At 38.8% G+C, this 19620-nt stretch overlaps 1 protein-coding gene across 1 annotated transcript; it reads right to left on the bottom strand.

Annotated features, from left to right (window-relative positions):
• Positions 1–6269: 6269 nt before the first annotated feature.
• On the bottom strand, positions 6270–19596 carry LOC129778500 (uncharacterized). Its single transcript, XM_055785426.1, has 7 exons — positions 19372–19596; positions 18624–19307; positions 10550–12149; positions 10109–10482; positions 7272–7440; positions 6941–7209; positions 6270–6873 (listed from the first exon to the last, which is right to left on the bottom strand). Exons 2-7 carry the CDS (start codon positions 19303–19305, stop codon positions 6698–6700), a joined length of 3270 nt encoding a protein of 1089 aa, XP_055641401.1. The 5' UTR covers positions 19306–19307; positions 19372–19596; the 3' UTR covers positions 6270–6697.
• Positions 19597–19620: the final 24 nt, after the last annotated feature.

The raw sequence follows: 19620 nt of genomic DNA, 5'->3' as shown, positions 1-19620 counted from the left end.
TAATGTCATTTCCTTCTATTGTTGAACCGTATGTACCTAAAGTAAACAACCTTTGGTAAAACTTCACAAGTAGAGGGAAACGGTAGCATAAACACAGCAAGCACTTTGATCGTCAAAAAATGTGAGTTTAAGGTTTTAAGGTTTTTCCCGCTTATTAAACAAACATTTCATGTATTGTGCAGTACAGTTCTGTTCGCCGACAGAAGAGGAAAAATTTGATGTAGCGAAACTGTAAGTTTGATAACAATAAATGAAATTGATTGCATTTTAATTTTTGCATGTTGTGTGGGGTGACATGGACATGTTTTTGTGGGGTGAATTGGTCCTACAAATTTGAGGTTTTTCTTTTGTCTAATTGATTCCAGATGCCGCTGAATTACAAAAATAGGATGGACAGACAACGTTGAAAGAAGGAGGAGCTTGAAAGAGCAACGTAGGCCATCGAGAACGGATTTTCTTTGACCAAGCATCAAAAGTGTTTGAAAATGCTCGACCAACAGTGAAAAGATTCATGCAGAATTCGAGATAGTGTCAATCCAATTTTTCTGGTCTGGAATCTGGCCAAGACACCTGGTATCGATCCCAAAACATTGTTACTGATTGTAACATTATCCCAAAATACTTTACATGAACATAAGTATGTTTTTTTCGATGAAACACACACTGGACCAAATCACCCCATAGACGGTCCAAATCACCCCGCATCAAATTTTAATGTCCAAAAATCATCTCTTTTATTTTATGATATATTTGGTAAATTGAAGCTTTAAATAATGATTAAACATTATTTATTGAGAGAAAACAAGTGTAGCTCAGTATACAATGTGACATTTTTTATTTAGACTGTATTGGTTTGGAAATATTAGGCGATTTGCTTAGGTGGTCCAAATTCCCCCCTTTTCCTCTACTGGACTACATGTTTATAAAGTGCAAAACGCGCCTAACCGAAATGAAAAGCAAAATGCCTGGAGACTCTACGCGTGATTGCTCACCACAACTCCCTTAGAATATTAGAATATTAGATCGGCATGTCTACATTTAACCTTTCGAAGCATATTCGAAAGAAGCACTTGCCATTTAGTATATGGGTTCAACTTTGCTTGACCTGATGCAACGTCCTGCCACTACGCTGGAAACGGAATGGACGCCAACAATGTAGATTGTGTGTCAAAAGAGATGAACCCACAAAATTCGCAGAGCTTCGTTCAATAGATAAATTTTGGGCTATCATGAGGACTGCACTGCCGTAATTTCGCAAAGTGACGCAAGCGCCAGAGGGAAGAATTTTCAGTACGAGACTTTTCGCAAAATTGCATGTATAATCAGCATTCGCGTACATTACGAAAATCTGATCTATACAAAATGTGTACAATTGATTGAAAAACATTGCCAAAGGTTGAAAAAATACAGTTTTATTTAAGCTATGTTACCAACGCCAGTTTGTAATGGAAACAGCAAATTTTAATCGCTGTTTCCACAACCAATTGGCGTTCATCCATCAAAGTATGCAAGAATCCCATCGCATCACCATCAAATTACGTCACATCATAGGAGAAATGCCGCTTGCGTTTTTAAACGGAGTCATTTTTTCAGATTTTTGTAAAACTTTGCAGTTGTTTGAAAGGATTTGGTATTCTTCATCGATCTATGACAAAAAAAAAATAAAATGTCAATTTTGGCGCTTGCGTCACTTGCGAGATTACGGCAGAGCACTTCGTAAGCATCTTGAAATTATGGTATAAGAGTTGAATTTGATAAAAAATTGGATGGATATTACTACAAACAAAAAGTCACAGGAAGGTTGTGTGCGAGACACGACCGCATGGTTGACGTAGGTTATCTGTTGCATAATTATTTTGGATATGTTGGAAAACCTACATAAGTATGCTCTTTGATAATAGTTTTATGGTCTTGAAAAGGGCCGTTTTGCTTGATTGTTGGGTATTGTTTATTTATTCCACCAGTGCCACCGAGCAGCGAAAAGAATGGTGATTGGTTGTTAAATTATGCATATCACGATAATGATAGGATATGTTGCCCTCTGTGGTCCCGGACGAGATGGCACCTGCGTTCTGTATGGATGGAATCGACTAATATCGCAACAAAATAGACAGCTCGATTGGGCGATCCGTTCAAGATCGCGAGCAAACTTTCGTAGCGATTGGTTTTAATATATGAAAATTGAAATAAATTGTTTCACCTTTGAAGCCATTTTCAACCAAACTGCTACCCGATATTATAATCCTTACACTTGTGCTGAACGTTTTGCAATGTATGATCGGTTATTGTAATGATATTTCGCGAAACTACCAAGTTAAATCATACTTTATGTAAATGAAAGTTTCAAATTTAGACTGTTTTTTTCGGGAATTCATTGTATCACTCTCTTTAGTTGCTATACAAGAATGAATTGGAATCGTATAAAATTTCCTACCTTGTTTTGAAAACCCTTTTCCAGCGCTCCATGCAGGAGAATCAACGCTGTTAGATACTCGGTAACATTTAACTCCTCCGGCATCAGTGTTAGACTGTTGTTTTAGTTCCGATACACCATTACGAGATCGACGCTTATAGTTCGTGGCCATATATTGTCACATATATTGTTCATTCTCGCTCGATACTCGTCAGCAAACGCTCCACAAACGGTTTTCAACGTTCTTCAAAATTAAATCAACGAATGCTGAAACCTTTTATACCAATTAAACCTGCAATGTAAGCGCTTAGCCGCTTGCGCTGACAATGTTATTCCGGAGCGTTCGAATCGGACGCGAAGAAGTGCACATTTACCCAGAGCACATATTGCCGCCATAGCATGTTTGGATTGTCAAAGATTTTAATGTATTGAATCAAGCGGCCCATAGACGTTCAATAATATTGCGCAATATTTTGTTTTGTGCAATATAACTATTCGTCTAGGGCAGGGGTTCTCAAATTGGTCGAAATCGACTCCTTGGAACATTGTTTGTCCAGAGGTAAAAAAATTGACACTTTTTGACAGATTCTGGTTTGAAATTTGTACAAACACTATTTTGTTTGCCACTCTTCAATTATCAACAATGGCAAACAATGTCAAACATCAAACATGAAAAAAAAACGATTCAAATATTTAAGGTAACCTAACCATGTACCACAGGTTCGAAGGACAGATCAAAAAAATATTTATGACTTCACCATGCAGCTCACTTGGCGCTTTGCTCATTGTCCATTGCTTTTCATTATGGAGTGTATTTGTTATATTTTTGCCTTATGCTCTTCGTATGCGTGTAAACATATTCCAGATGAAATTGATCAAACCAATATCTGCAGTCCCTTGTGGACTAGTAAGTGTGATGAGATTAATATAATTATTGAATTTAAACCCTTAAAATTGCTGCAACCATGCGCGACTAGTTGGCCTTAACTGGAAGCAGTGGTGCAAAAAGCACTTGACAGAAATGAGTCCGAATCGACTTTGAATTTGTGAAACATATTAATCATGTTGAGACTTTTTTGTCATACATACACAGAGTGGTTAACCCGTTAGTGCCCAGCGTATGAAATTTAATACGCAAAAATACCCGTTTTTGAAAAACTGTTTTTGATGAAAAGTGGTTAAAAGTGTTAAGCGCATTTCAAATGATACCACATGACAATTTAAGAATGTTTTTTTGTGTCAGTGTCATTTTATCTGTCATTTTTGTAATTTTGTTGTGTATTGAAGCTTGCAAAGTTCGAGTTTAATGGAGTCGCAAAAGTAAACATGAATTTATCAAAGTTTTACCTCTTAAAGGATTCTAAATTGCTCAAATCTGTGACACAACACTACTAGACGAGAGTAAAAAATGATATCTAGCAAAAAATCCGAAGAAAATTATGAAACCGCAAAAAAATCTATGTTTACTTTTGAGCGTATGAAATTTCATACGCTGTGCAACTACGGTATATTTTTTCTCAATTATATATATATATATATAATTATATATCTGCTTCCCGATAATCCGGAGGAGCTGTACAATTATCTGATTGATTTGGACGAAGACGCTTTCGAAAATCTACTGTCAACAAATGATATTAACTTTGTCATCGTGCCTAGAGATGGGCAAAACAGTTCACTTTGATGAACGGTTCAGTCACTAACCGTTCATATAAGTGAATCAGTTCTTTTGAACCGTTCTTTCGCTCTTTCGTCCAGTTATATTAAGAAAAACATAGAATGTTAGCTGAAACCCAACATCAATAGACAGCTATTAATTGATATCGTTGAATTCATATTTTTGAAATTTAGTGGGGAAAGATGAGCTGCTTCTTCTTTAAAAGTCGCAAACTGTATGTGAAAACATGGTTATCGGCCGACATTTGATGCGCACAAAATATGTGCAATTTTTCATATTTTCTGTTTGGACAACACATAGGTTCCATGTAAGAACATTTTTCATAATGCTCATTCAGAGAAAAAAATCAGCAGCGATCTTCACTCACAATCAATCGTACAAACAATTACGATAACTCGTACACGCAATAGGCCATGCAATGGATTGAAAGCAACGAAAAACCTTTTTGCTCAATTTGCCCTCACTAGAAGATTTCATGTTTACCTAATTCATGCAACGCCCCAGCTTCCCCCAGATTTTTTTTTCTGATGATCAGGAAGTATATGAATGTTTCGCGGAATTCAAAAAAATACATGAAATTGAAAATATATAGCTTCGGTTTTAAAACTACGAAAATCTAATTCAATGTTTAACCCAAAATTGAGTATGCATCAACAAAATAAACCCTGCGTTATATGCATTTTGCTCGTAAATAACAATATCGTTTTATTTTTCTTACAAGCATAATCGTTCTATTGATTCCGTCCAGCGCAAATCAGTTCAGCTGCATTCGTTCGTTCACAAACAATTTGCCCGCAAATACTTCGTTCTCAAACAGTTCACTCTCAATCAGTTCTTTCCCATACAGTTCATTCGCAAACGGTTCACTCTCAATCAGTTCACTCGCAAACCGTTCTTACGGAATCAGTTCGTTCACAAACCGTTCGCTCGCAATCAGTTCGTGGGGAGAACTACCTTTCCTTAAAAAAGAATGACCGCTCGTTCACTCTTTTCGGTGAACTTGTTCTTTCGTACCGTTCGTGAACGGTTTGCCCATCTCTAATCGTGCCCCCAAGCGGTGGAGACAGCGATGTGGATGCTGGAGATAGTGACTCGGAGGACGGCCCTTCCGGTTTTGGCAAACAAGTGAATGTCGAGAGCAACAATGAACGAGGCCAATCACAAGAATGCTCCTCGGGCAGCAACAAGAAGCGGAGAGCCAGACACTGTGAATAAATGACCTTAAATTCGGATGAGTGACATAAATTCAGCAAGGATCGAGTTCATGCAGATCAATCCTAAGCACTCGAAGTCATCGGAAGTTAGGTTTGACGGAATAAATCATTTCATTAATACGAATCCAACCGGTACCCAACGAAGGTGTGCGTATTGCAACCGATGTACGACGTACATTTGCTTAAAGTGTGATGTGGGTTTGCGCCCTTCGGAGTGCTTTTTCCAGTACCATACTCAGTGATACTAAATCCGATACACTGCCGTTCTACGCATATCTGTACTATGTTCTATGCAATCCTTATGAATCGTGGGACAATTATGCGTAGAACGGCAGTACACGAAAGTGTTAATAAACCATGAAAATGGTAGTTGAAGTTGAATTTTATTAAATAAAACAGTTTTGTTCGATATTCAAATGATTTCCATTTTTGATACTGAATCCACTCAGCGTTTGAAATTTTATACGTCAGATATCTTAACTTTCTAAGAACTCCAAACCAAAATATTGCGTCACACAAAAACAGTTTTTACTGTAATGTTCGAGTGGTGGGAAACGCCATTTTTATCTGCTCCAATGATATGATTATTTAATGATTTATTTTCTTTATTTTATGAACTCCATCTAAATACTAAACGAATCATTGAAGAAAATTCTATTTCTCATCCATTTGAATGAATAAAAAAAATCATTTTAGGTAAATCAACACCGATTTTCTTAAAATAAAACGGTTTTACAGGATCCAGTTTTTTTACGAGTAATTTTCCAGTCTTTTGAAAAATATTGTTGGCAACCCTGGTCGTGATGTTGTTTCCAGTACATATCCATATTCTTATTGATATTAAGAACTAAGAATAGTTGTTTCTCAGCTGATGTGTAGTTTACAGCCAGCATTGAACTGGTAATTGGAAAGAAATAAAATCCCGCGTATCAGAAGAAGCCTCGCACGACTAAAACAACTGTCATAAAATTGTTATTTAAAAAAGCCAAACTTTATTCACGATTTCACAGTTGGACATCCCTAGTCATATATGTATATTGTACAGAACAATAATTTTTAATTTGTCCTCAAATACTATTAGTCTAGCAAGAGTGACATCATTCCGTAGTCACCTTTTCCCTTAATAGCTATTTTATTTCACATTTTTTGCACATGAATGCATGGCCTAGTGAATTGTTTGTTTTTTTTTGTCAAAAAAGCATGAGTTCTTCCATCACTAAGTTCTCTTTAAGAAAACGTGGGACTATGATCTGTGTTTCAGCAAAGTGTATAATGATAATTGAACTTTTGTTCAAAATACGAAGATAAAAATAAAATAAATTGAACTCTCATCTTATATAAACCTAGAACAAAATATGTATGGCCAACGTTAGATGACTATGTACAATTGAATTACTCCCCGTCCGAGTCCGGATCGATCACATTTCTGATGCGATTCAACGTCTCTAAGCTTTCCGGTGGAACGACAGGCGCCTGGGAAGTTCCCGAAGTGGAAGGTGCATACGGATCGGATGGATCTTCCGACCCACAGTTCGGCGTGTGCTTGACACTCCTCCGGGTGGTCCGTCCTACAAAACAAAAATATCTCAGTTTGATGATCAATTGTAAAACTTCCAACAAACATTGGGCCATTACCTTCGCCTGAGTCGATGATGAGGCTCGTGTCGAGCACTTTCGCTTCCCGTTCCATTTGGAGCTGCTTGCGTAGCTCGCGACATTTGGCAATCGTAGGCTCCCCCTCCAAACCCTTTTCCTGCATCAGCCGCAGGATCGCGTTCGCCCGTTCCTGGTTCGATTTGCAGCCCTCCCAAAGTTTGTGAAATTTTACGTTCTTAAAGCCGGCGATTTTGAGATATTCCTTCATTGCTTGCACTGACCGATCGTTACTGGGACTTACCGATGATCTGCGCGGAAGAAAAGGGGTGAACATCATTCTGTCTGGTGGTAGTTGACAACGAAAAAATACCTGTAACTGGAGGAAGATGTACTTTTGGTAGGTCGACTACTCGAATGATACCGTCCAGTTTTGCCGGCACTGGATTGCGAAGGCCTCCACGAGGTGTTCGCTCTGTTGCGGTCGAATAGCTCGTCATCCGATGAGCTGCTGCCGAAGGCATATAGTATGTGAAGGGGCACTAGGGGAAGAATAGCGATTAGATCGCGATGGGTTTATTTAATTTTTTCCATACAATTTTTTATTGAATCTTCCGTGATGCGAAAACAACAATATTTCATTATGCATGTGGTTTTTACATAATAATGTTTGTATTATCAAATCTCATAGTTAAAATTTGACATCAATGCTCTTAGCCACTTTACTGAGGTAAACAACAAAAATGGCGAACGACAGGTCGACGAACGATATTGGCTGGAATTTATATGAGGGACTCAGAATGCAAGGGGTGTAAGTGACTTGATCGATTTCTCTTCATCAACCGTTTATTTAGTTAATAACTCAACTGCAAAAAAGTTCCAATTTAAGTTTGCTATACAATCCGATAGATGAGGTTCTGACCTATCTTCTACATTGTCAAATACTGGGGAATGTATGTGCGAATATTGAAAATTGATTCAAACTCATATTCGTACGCTGGTTGAAATCTCGATTTCGAAGGCGTTGATCAATTTCAGAATTCCATCATTAGAATCGTATCTCTTGTTCATGGCAACTACCTTTAGCTTTCTTTAGCCGTTATCTTCGAGTGTATTCGGGAGGAATATTCATCCATGTTCAGATCAAGTGGTTTTTAAAATCGTTATTTTTAGAAAGTTGATAGTTTCTAAATTTCCTACATAGATAACTTCCATAGTTTTCAACTGAGATTAAAGCCGGGAGATTGTGGAGGAGTATCAATTACTTTTGAGCAATTGTAATGTAACCATGGTCGAGGTTTTTTTAATGTAATTTTCAATTCCAAGGGAAACTGGCAGATTTTTTTCAACAACAACATCTTTCCGGATTCTTCTCGATGCTCGATGCCCGCATGTGGTTAACTCGATAACCACCAAACGAAAAGAGTTGTGCGCGTGTATGTATGTGGCGACTGCTCCGATGCATCAAACGGAACCAATTTTCGATGCTGGTACTCTCTTGGTCGCCTTCTCTTTTCCTCCTGATGGATCGATTCTTCTGCGCTCCCTCACAGTTCGAAACATACTGAATGCGTTTCTTCTTCTTCTTCTTCTTTATTGAATTGAAGAAACTTTAAACTTTTCAGTTCATTCGTCTCTAGTTTTCAAAAAGACTCTTGGGAAAATTTCCTACTCGTTCACCTCCATTGCCTTGAGAAAGCTACTCGATCCACCGCCGTCCAGCTCGCCCAGCAACGGTGTTGCCTAGTCGGTGTCCTCACGAAGAATGAATGCGTTTCACCACCATGCTTTTCGTCCTTGATTGAATCGAGAGAAGTTGTGGTTTATTATGGCAATTTGGAAGGCAAACTAGAGGCGAATGAACTCTCTGAGTTTGAAACTTTCCGCGACTGAGTAATAATCGATGGAAACTATATGATTTTCGCGATGCGAAACATTTTCCATTTTCAAATTTTATGCATCCAATATTGGATACGAAAATATTCTACTGATGAGGAAGAATAATCTTCAGAAGCTTTCCTGCTAATTGCACTTGATTGAAAAATCACAAAACAAAATGTATTTGGTCGCATTATTATATGAACAGAAAACATTAAAATAAACTCTTTCAATTTAATGTAATTTACTGTCCCAAGGGACAACTTTCCAAGTTCATGTTATAATGTGTGTGATTTGAAGTGAAGTGTGAATTTCAGTCTGAGAGAAAGTAATGCCTGCTCCCATACATACCAACATTTTGAAGGCTTATGAAAAAGGTGCTTTTATTTATTCTTTTCACTCTTCAGCACACGAAAAAGCTTTTTTTTCTGACGAAACTGAAATGTTATTTGGGTATTTTTGGATTCTAGGGTGATTTTGATATGCATATACAATGCAGTCAATGCCGGCTTTGCTTTCCATTTTTCCATCAGAAAAATCACGCTGAGATGATTTCGAAAAATCACCGTTTTAGGCGTAATACTCGACTGATTTTGGATATTTTTGAGGCAATGCATTGGTAAAACATATGGCTGGTACCCTTTTCAGTTTTTTAATGTCATGCTTCTAGAAAAAAATGCCCTAAAAACAGATTTTTCAAAAACTCAAAATGATGTATCCCTTTACATTAGGCCATAAAGGGTTCAAACTCTAGGGCGTCCAGTATTGTGCCGAAGCCCACGAAAAATCATAGATAGAACTCATAACAGAAGAAAAGTTGAATTTTTGTAGTATGTTCCGTTGAAATTAATGACAAAGAAATAAATATTTTTCTTTATACTCAAAATACGGTACAAATTGATTAAAAGGGAGACAATCGAAAAGGGTCTAAAAAACGGTACTGTCCCGTTAAAAACGGTACGTTTGGTCAGCCTACTTATGTTTAGCAGCCAAGACAAAATCATGATCCGGTAGATTAACGCAATATTCGACTGTCTGTTGTTAAGCACATTACAATACGTGCTTTATCATCCTGGCTCAGGGAACACACCTCTTTAGGGGCACGTAAATTTATTTAGGAATAAAAATTGAATTTTGTAACGTAACGATCTCGACTACTCCCTTTCCTTATGTCACATCACGCCTTAATAGAGTGTCAGAACCTAAGACATCTCAACGAACGAGCATGCCAAAGACTCGAGAGGATAAAATAAAACTGGTCTGCTCAGCTCAACAGCCAAGCAGCGAATGCAAATGGAATGGGTTAATAAAGAAAAAAAAACAAAAACATACCGTTCACATTCCCGAAGTAGATATCGTTCGGGATGTCCTGCGACTTATCGTAGAACCTATCATGCTTCCTTTTCTTTTTCCTTTTGATGAGATTTTGCAACTGCTGCTGCTGGTAGGAGGGAAGATTAAGTCGGGCGACTTGTTCCAGCTTTTGTTTCCGCTTCCGTCGTTCCTCTGCGTCGGATTCATCCGAGTATCTTCGTTTGCCAGACTTAGCGCTTCTACCGTGCTTGGAGTAGCGTTCGTTCATGATTTTCTGCCGCTGGCAACGGATCTTGGTGCTCACGGTGAACACCCGATCCGGTGTACCGAAGTAGATGTCGTTTGGAATGAATTCTTCCTCACTGGATGAAGTGGACCACGCGCCGAATGGACTGAAAAGATGTCAAAAATTTGAGCTTTAAAATCACACGGATTTTGAATGTAATTTGTTAGACGTACTCGTCGTTATCGAAGGATCTTTCTTTCTTTCTTTTTTTCTTTTTCTCCTGCCTCCGTTGCGCTAGCTGTTGCTGTTTTAGATAATGCTGTTGTTGATAGGATGTAGCTGTAATGGAATCTCTTTTGTAGTTTCGGTCATCCAGCAATTCCTTTTTGATGTTCACTATCCTCACAACAGGAAGCTCTTTCTTTGGAGGTGGTAAAGTAGCGGTACAATTATCTTCCTCATCCGTTAGAAGCGATATCGTGTTCAGTTCTAAATCGTTCTGACACACAACGTCATCTTCGCTGCCGGCTTTTGCTGTATCATTTTCCTTCTGTTGATCAGACACCGGTTTCTGACTCTCCTTCTCCTGCTCAACGGGAGAAGCCGTTGACCTCGAGTCATTCTGGTCATTTTCTTTCTCTCGCTCGGATTCGCTTTCTTGTTCATTGTCGGACGCATCCGACTTATCAGAAGCATGCTGTTCCCGATCACTCCCCCGGTCAGATTCTTCCCCCTCTGATCCTGACTGTTGCTGTTCATTATCTTCTTCAAGTTCTTCCTCGTCGTCAGTCGCTATACCGATTGCTTCTCCTTCTTCATTCTCAGCCGCTATCATTTCAACACCATCCTCAACAATTTCCTCTTCTTCACCAAGCTCCTCATCCGGTTCACCCTCGTTATCGCTATGATGCTCTTGATCGCTTTCACTTTTGCTCTTATTGTCAGCATCAGATTCAGAATCGTCCTCGTCATCGTTCGGCATGTTGGTAGGGTCAAAAATCGGAGCATCCATTGTAACGATCTGTTCCATCTTGTCCATTTCGATGCCTTCCATTGCCCCGTAGTCCCCATCTTCGGCATTCTCATCCATGAGCAAACCTCCCGCGTTCAGCTCATCTCCATCGCCGGTCAGCCCGATATCGTCCACACTGTCCGCCACCCTTTGTTCCTCCTCGTCATCGTCACTATCCAGTACACGAATTTTCTTTCTTTTGTGCGCTTCCGACTCACCGGCCGGAATCATGACCACATTCTGAAAAATCGAGCTTGCGTTATTGCCAGAACAACTCGAATTCGGGCGCCTTTCGTTTTCGTTCTCACTGCAGCTTCCACCGTCTCCCGCCTCATCTAGCTTGTCCTTAACGTCGTGCGACTCCGGGGGATGTGTTGGAACTGCGCCAACATCGTCAACCACCGCAGCTGGTTCCGGCGAACGTAACAATTCCATCCGATCGCAATCATCTTCGTCGTCGCTATCGTCGTCATTCAGCTGCACTATCCGTCGACGTTTTTTCTTCGTTGTCTGTCCACCCGTGTCGTCTATGGGGGCGTTTGGTGCTCTGTGAGTAGCCGTTTCGCTGCCGCTTTGTTTCGGGCTTTCGCTAACGCCTTCCTGGGGTGGTTCTTCCGCGTGATCGGGATGCAAACTACTGGCTAACTGTTCGGTAAACGGTTCGACGGGTTTCTCATCGGAGGTTTGTTCGGTGGAATTAACCACCACAGGTATTTGCTCCTGTGCACAGGTGCTGTCATTTGGGAGCGAATCGGTGGCGACTGGAGCGGAAGGTGTTTCTGGAACAGATCGATCTGGTTCCTTCGGAGGGAGGATTGAATCTGGAAAGGGAAACAAAACAACGAGTAAGATCAAATTTGAAGTAGGACTACGTCTTTATTGGGAGGTCCTTCTACGATAAATTTAATGAAAAATTAAGAGTTTTCAAATGCATATTACGCAGAACCGTTCTTACGATATGTTTTAATATATACTATTAGACGGCCTGAAACATCAACAGTGGTTGTAACACAAGTTTAACGAATAAAAGAAGCATATTTCGCGAGCGAATTCGAAGTTAATTCATGTACAGTCAACTGTCCCGATATCCAAAGGGACCATCGAGTTAGGGAGGTATCGAGACACAGAACATTTTTTTCATTTTTTTTAAGTCATAAATTGTCATATGTCAGGGTAAGTGTCCCAATTATGGTGTTAATTTGAATTTTCGATTCATACCCTTGAAGTCAGGAAACACCTTTCTCACACATAAAATATTTTTTTCAGGATCTCTCAGGAAGTGATAGATGGTTATATTTCACGAAAAAATCCTTCTACGCATGTGTTTGAATTTCAACAATGACAGAGTTATAGATTTTTTTTTTGTTTCGGACTTTGTTGCCTCAAACTGGCTCTACATTGAAAAGTACGCTACGTAAGCCGATTCTGTTGCTTTCATTTAAAAGATGAGAAAATTTATTATATTTGAAAGAATTTAACTATCAATCAAGTTGAAGCTCTCTAACCACTCTACAATTTGTCCTTTGACACCCAACTTCTATCTCTCTTAATTTCGCTGGAATATCGATATAAATAATTCCTGATGAAAATTCAATCAAAATCTTAAAAAATCGCGATTTTTAATCCACTGTACTTATAAATGCCACTTAAATTTCACTTAAACGTTGAAATGTTACATTTTTTGTTAAAACAAGTGATATTTGAGTTATAAAAAAAAAACTTTTTTTTCAAACTGTATATAATCGAATCCAAAATTTTAAATAATCGAATCATATATAATCGAGTCCAACCTGCATATGTTTAGCAAAGAAAATATTGATTAAGTATGCCATTCAAACTAAATTGTAACGATCACTCAAGAACTGTTCAATTACCAAGAGATATCCAAATAGTTTAACAGAAACATTTTCAGTTGAATTCAATATTCCGGACATATTCTTCAGGTTTGATTTAACGTTCGTAGGTGTCATTTCGACACAATCATCAATCATCAGTATTCTCCAACTCGATAGGACTACTATCTTCAGCATTTTTCTCAGCTCTTTCAATACTTTCCAATATATCGGTATCTGGCATCAGATCACAGCAAATCACATTTTGGTCCTTTTCGCACTAACCATAAAAATATGTTGAGCAATCGAACGGTACTGTATTGTCGACATAAGCAAGCTCACGAAGCAATAATTATGTCAGCGGAATATCACCATCATCATTGAAAGAAAATTCGGCTTTCTTGAAGCAATTTTAAATAGTATCAGAATTAACCTTATTTTATTTTAGATTTTAGAGGGTGAAAGTATTTCAACTGCATCCAATACCGGTATATCTGAAGGGTCCTAGAGTGCATTTAAATACAGAAGAATGCTGAATAACATGAAGGTTAAAAAGGACAAACATCCTCCATTTCTTGCAGTCTTCGAACTTCGAACTAATTAATCGAAAATGGAGATAGTAATAATTCAGGTTCTTGATTATGTCGAAGTCCAGCTGCTGAGCTACGGAAGTAAAGATTTGTGGAAAAATTGTAAACTTGTCGATTTGAGTTTTGGTCGGAGAGATTTTGGGTGCACTGTACAGTTATCAACGAACATGACCACCTTTGAGAAGAAATAGATATAAGTATGATACCTTACCATTACACATAATTCCAGAATGAATACCCTTTTATTTTCTTTGGATTTTTTTCGTAAAGTAAGATTCCATTTTTCTTTAGCTTGAATAGTGCTGATACCGTACTTTGTGCAATACTGAAATATTTTGCAGCTTCAGACCCCTTCCGTCCATATTTTTCAACCTGCTCAATGATGTTCAAACGTTGTGCAATAATTCGTTCTATCAAATAAATTAAGAAGACCTTTTCGAATCAAATGCAAGATTTCATGCATCACTTAAATTTCATACAAGATTTCATCGAAGCAACGAGGAAAGTGTCACCCATACAGTGATCGTTCGTTAGATGACATCTATTATTGATACATAACTGCTTGCCAGCCAAGTTAACGTACGCCATGTTATAGATAAGTACAGTTGAAAATAATCCAGTTAGCGAATGACTTCTGTACATGACGGGGTGACGAACATCTTAAGCGAGCGTCTTTCGGGCTGCGGCAACATGGGCAATTGTACAGCGAAAAATTATATCAATACTAGGAGGATGGCAGCGATTATCATGAGAGGACTTATTGAAACCGCATTACATCACATCATAAAAATGAAACGAAACGAAATATTAATAATCTTCATGGCTCATATTCATAATTCTCAATAACTCACTAATATTCATTAATCATTTTCATTTGGACAGTTGAACTTCCTGCCAGAAGCTTATTTTCTTTTTTTTGTTCGTTACAAACCGTTTGACGGTTATGCGTACTATAACAAGCGATCCTTTTCAGGGCTACGATTTGGAGTATCAAAAGAGTTAAATTAACAGATTTCTGAACAACGAAAAGACATACATCAAAAAAAAAAAAAAAACAACTGTTCTAAATTATAACAGTCCTACGCCAAACTTCCGTCCGTGCCCCTAGGCTCAGACCCTTCTACTTTCTTGTTTTTTTTGAAAAAAATCACAGCTAATCCTAATTTTGCTTAAAATCAAGTTAGCGATATAGCGTAATCAACAAAGTTTTTGATCTTATTAAAATATGAATCTTTGTCGAAGACATAAACTTTCTATCTTTCATAGTTTTTAGAATCCATGGGCAAGAAATGCCCCTTTCTAAAGTGGGGCTGCCATACAAAATTTTTGCATAACTCGAGAGCTATTAAAGCAAATGGAACCAAATGTGTTATTTCGAGGTTGCAGGGGGCAAGAAAATATGGTTCGACACTCCTTCCCTCCTGTAACGAATAGAAACTCTCCTGGTGTTTCTATTCGTTACACCTGCCTCTAAGGAAACATTTGGAAAACTCTAAAGGAAAATGGGTAATTGAATTTCCATATGTTCCAAAATACATCGTGACTAGCGTTGTTATTCAATTGGACGTTTGCGCTAACGAAATTGATCTTCGCCCGAAAGTGGAAATGGTTTTCAGGTGAAAAAACAGGAAGTGGGTTATATTTATGGTATAACCGCAAGGGTGACGTAGGACTATCGTTGATTTAGAGATCATTTGTTTGAAGTTGAATCTGAATTCATTCTGAATGAATGAATATTTGGGGGACTTCGAAAACGAGAGCGTTACGTTGGAAGCACAAAGTTTTATGCATCCAATATTGGATACGGAAAAATCCTACTGATGGGGAAGAATAATCTTCAGAAGCTATCCTGTTAATTGCGATTGATTGAAAAATCACAAAACCAAATGTATTTGGTCACAGTGTTACATGGATAGAAAACATTAAAATAAACTCTTTCACATGAATGTAATTTTAAATTCCCAGAGGAACTGGCAGATTATTTTCCGGATCTTTCTCGATGCTGAAAGGCATCCAAAAGGAAAGAATTCCGTGCGTGTATGTGTGTGTGTGTAGCGGCTGCTTCGATGGTCACCTTCCCTTCTCCTGAAGGATCGGCTTCTCTGTGCTCCATCACAGTTTCAAACAAACTGCTTGCGTTTCAGGGCAGATCACGATCCTTCGCTGTCCAGAACCCTCAGCAACAATGTTGTCTTGTCGATGTCCTCACGAAAAATGAATGCGTCTCACCACCAGAATTTCGCTTAAGTATGCTTTTGTGCGTGATTGAATCGAGAGAAGGCGTGGTTTATGATGGCAATTTGGAAGGCAAACTAGAGGGGAATGAACTCTCTGAGCTCGGAACTTTCGGCGACTGAGCAATAATCGATTGCGAGCGCATACAATATTGGATACGGAAATATCCTACTGATGGGGAAGAATAATCTTCAGAAGCTATCCTGTTAATTGCGATTGATTGAAAAATCACAAAACCAAATGTATTTGGTCACAGTGTTACATGGATAGAAAACATTAAAATAAACTCTTTCACATGAATGTATTTTTAAATTCCCAGAGGAACTGGCAGATTATTTTCCGGATCTTTTTCGATGCTGAATGGCATCCAAACGGAAAGAATTTCGCGCGTGTATGTGTGTGTGTGTAGCGGCTGCTTCGAGATCTTCCCGGGGAACCATTTGTGGCATCACTCTCCTCCTGATGGATTCCCTTTTGGCCTAAGGTGCACAAACAGGCTCTTGGTGACACCGTTCATCCGCGCTTTCATGATAAACGAAGAGCTTCACCACAACAGCGACACCATGCTCCAATCGCTGTTCAATTATAACTAAGTGGGTTTACGAGCGGCGCTCGCTTATATACCGATTGGTGATTTCAATAGCCTGTTTTGAAAGCAATTTTAAGACTATTGAAACAAGTTTTTGGATCAAAAACTAACAAGTATAGAACGCGTAGACATTTTATCTTTCGAATGAAGTGTTTATCATACCATTTCGTTCAGTTGTTTAGGAGCTATTAACGCTCAAAATCTCGGTTTCCAGCGTAACGCTTTCGTTTTCGAAACTTTCATTTTACACCCCGGTATAGAAATGAAAGACGTAGTCCTACGTCAAAACGCACGAAATTCATCTTCGTTCGAAAGAGGAAATGGATTTTATTGTGATGCAACGCACTCCTATGTCGTCTTCTATCTATAAAAATAAAAATGGATCGCCGAATGTGTTGATAAGAGCAAAATTCGTGAAACGAATTGTCCGAATTAGGGCTTTCTTCATTCTATCATATTTTCTTTATCAAACATTTATTCCAAGTAACAAGTTTACTTTAATCCGTCATTTATCTGATTACTGTGAAGCCGCTACTAAAAGGCATATCACAAGTTCCAAGTTCACCAGATAGAATTGAGAACAGAGAAATCCTCAATTCGAAAAGAGGGATAGTTGATGAGGGCGGCACACGAAAGCGACGAAAGAAGTTTGATATCCCTCCAGGAATCAGAATCACGGTAAAACAAATCATTAAAAAAAATCTTTAAATATAATGAAATATAATTTTCGTAACTCAAATAATCATTCAAGACACTTGCAGGTTGTCAAATTATCCTAAACTTATTGAGAAATTGATTTCTAAACATAATTCTTAAAAAAAATACATTACACTGTCATCTCTTCTAAGGGGTGAGATTGGGTCAACTTTCATTTAATCGCAGTTCAGTAAAAAAATTAACAATTTCAAGTATTCAACTCGTAAGTTCATTATTAGAGAACATATTTACATAATCAAAAGTTCATTCCACTCTAATTTGCGATAGTTATTCAACAAAAAATTCGAAAACTTCCTTTTTTGAACTATTCTCACGACGGTTGTCCATGTTACGGAGAAATATGTTATTTGAAAGTGATTGAAGAAACCTGAACGTTAATGGTGTCTGAATATAATTTTCAATTATAATGACGAGTTTTGGTAGAAGTACTAGAAAAATTTTATAGTAAAAGCCAATTTTAAAGGGTCAAACGATAATCAATCAATGAAAAGATCTGCGATTGAACCCACAAACGTTCGCTTAGTAAGAACACGTGAATGTACGAAGGTTCGGTTCCCGGAATACATCGCTGCAGAAAATGACTGCAACAGAAACAACCACTCATAAGAAGTGTAGTCGCTAAAAGCTCGGTCGGACATTTCAGAAGTGTCGTATTCTATGTTTCAAACTAACCGGACACTCAATGGAACCCAGTTTTGCGCGCACCGCTTCCGACGGCGGGTCGGCGGTGGTCCGGATCGCGTCATCTTGACAGATCGTTAAATGGAAAGTTCGTCCCCATTACATTCACCTCAGAATGAATTTCGAAAAACGGAAACGAGAGAATAATTTATAATGGAAATGTGAGGCATGTGTATACACATGATATTTTTTCCGCGCCGCAATATTTGTAGCCTACTACACTTTTTTCTAACCGGTTGTTTCTCTTGAAGTTGTTTACTGCAGCGATTTAATCCGGTCGCGGAAACTTCATACCAAACATCAATTTGAGCGAGATGTAGATACATATATGTAATAGCGAGCCATGAGATGTTATATTGTAAAAACGGATAAACATGAAAAGAAAATTCCTTCTCGGACTGCAATGCTAAACGGTTGTATCCATTTTACTCTTATTTTTCGAATATCTGGAACCAAAATATACCTGAGACTACTAGATGACGCGGGACAAAGTTTGTCGGGTCAGCTAGTAGTCTTGTAAGAATGCGAAATCATGTAATTAACATCAACGATTATATTTGATTAAATTACTTTTATCTGTAATTTAGATTCAACATGCCTCCTATAAAACCATCCTAAACACATGTTCGATATGTATTCTGCAACGCATACCTGATTCCTGTGGGATCGCACCAATTTGCTCAGTTGATTCGGCACACGGAACACACGGAACATCATCTACCTTTGCCGGAACATCCGTTCCACTGGTCATAACATTAGCGCCAAATGAAGATTCCAGTGATGTGAGCTCATGGATGGGGGGCATTGGCGCAATTTCAGATACAGGTTCTGTTGACGGTAATAAAACCGCCGGCGGCGCTACGGGATAATCCATGGGAACTCCACCACTACCAGTGCCAACAAGCGCCTCCCGCGTGTAATCTTGCTGCCCATAAATCGCATTCATTCCCATCGAGTTCGCCGAGACTGCCGAAACAGCTGAATCCATTGTGGTCATTATCGGTGGCGGTGCCGGTACTTGATTGTGGAAAGGCTGACTCGGGTAGGGATCATATCCAACGGGGACTCCACTCTGCAGTTGCGACATCAGTCCATTTGCCGGCACTGGCACTGCAGGTGGTGCGACTTGCGACACCATTTGCTGCTGCTGATGTTGTTGTTGTTGTTGGTGCACAGCAGCAAAACCAAATCCTGTATTGGTGGAACCGGGATTCAGATAATAGGAATTCTGCGTTGATATACCGGTCCCATCTTGGACATTGGGAGCGTTCTTATCGGGGACACTCTCCGGATACTGGTAGGATGGCGGTATGCTGTACGGATATTGATCCATTCCTTTGGGCGCGTTTTGTTTATGCCATTGAAAATCGCCAAAACAGAAGCTATGAGGTATGCTCACCGAGACGCCGCGAAAACAATGCTGTTCATTGATCCGGAATTTGATTGCTGATACATTCAATTAACCATATTTCTTGCATCCATGTTAACGTCCAAAACAGCAACTTGAAGTTAAACTTTTTAAAATTCATAAAATATAACCGATAGGCATAGGATTCACTAAAAAACGAATGCTAATTAGCGAATCATTGCAAATCTGTGCATCGACACAAGCGGACTCAATGACAGCAAGCTGACAGCTCTTCTTCTT

This window comes from Toxorhynchites rutilus, chromosome 3, assembly GCF_029784135.1.
Source record: "Toxorhynchites rutilus septentrionalis strain SRP chromosome 3, ASM2978413v1, whole genome shotgun sequence".
Lineage (NCBI taxonomy): Eukaryota > Metazoa > Arthropoda > Insecta > Diptera > Culicidae > Toxorhynchites > Toxorhynchites rutilus.
The sequence above is the reverse complement of the archived record's forward strand: the minus strand, read 5'-3'. Positions and strand labels throughout refer to the sequence as shown.

Bases quoted from the DNA above. Each gene is read 5' to 3' on its own strand.
- LOC129778500 (XM_055785426.1), bottom strand. From the start codon at position 19,305: ATGGATCAATATCCGTACAGCATACCGCCATCCTACCAGTATCCGGAG. The intron at 10,483-10,549 runs GTACGTCTAACA...ACATCTTTTCAG, and splicing joins AGATCCTTCGATAACGACGA to TCCATTCGGCGCGTGGTCCA. The intron at 6,874-6,940 runs GTAATGGCCCAA...TTTGTTTTGTAG, and splicing joins CATCATCGACTCAGGCGAAG to GACGGACCACCCGGAGGAGT.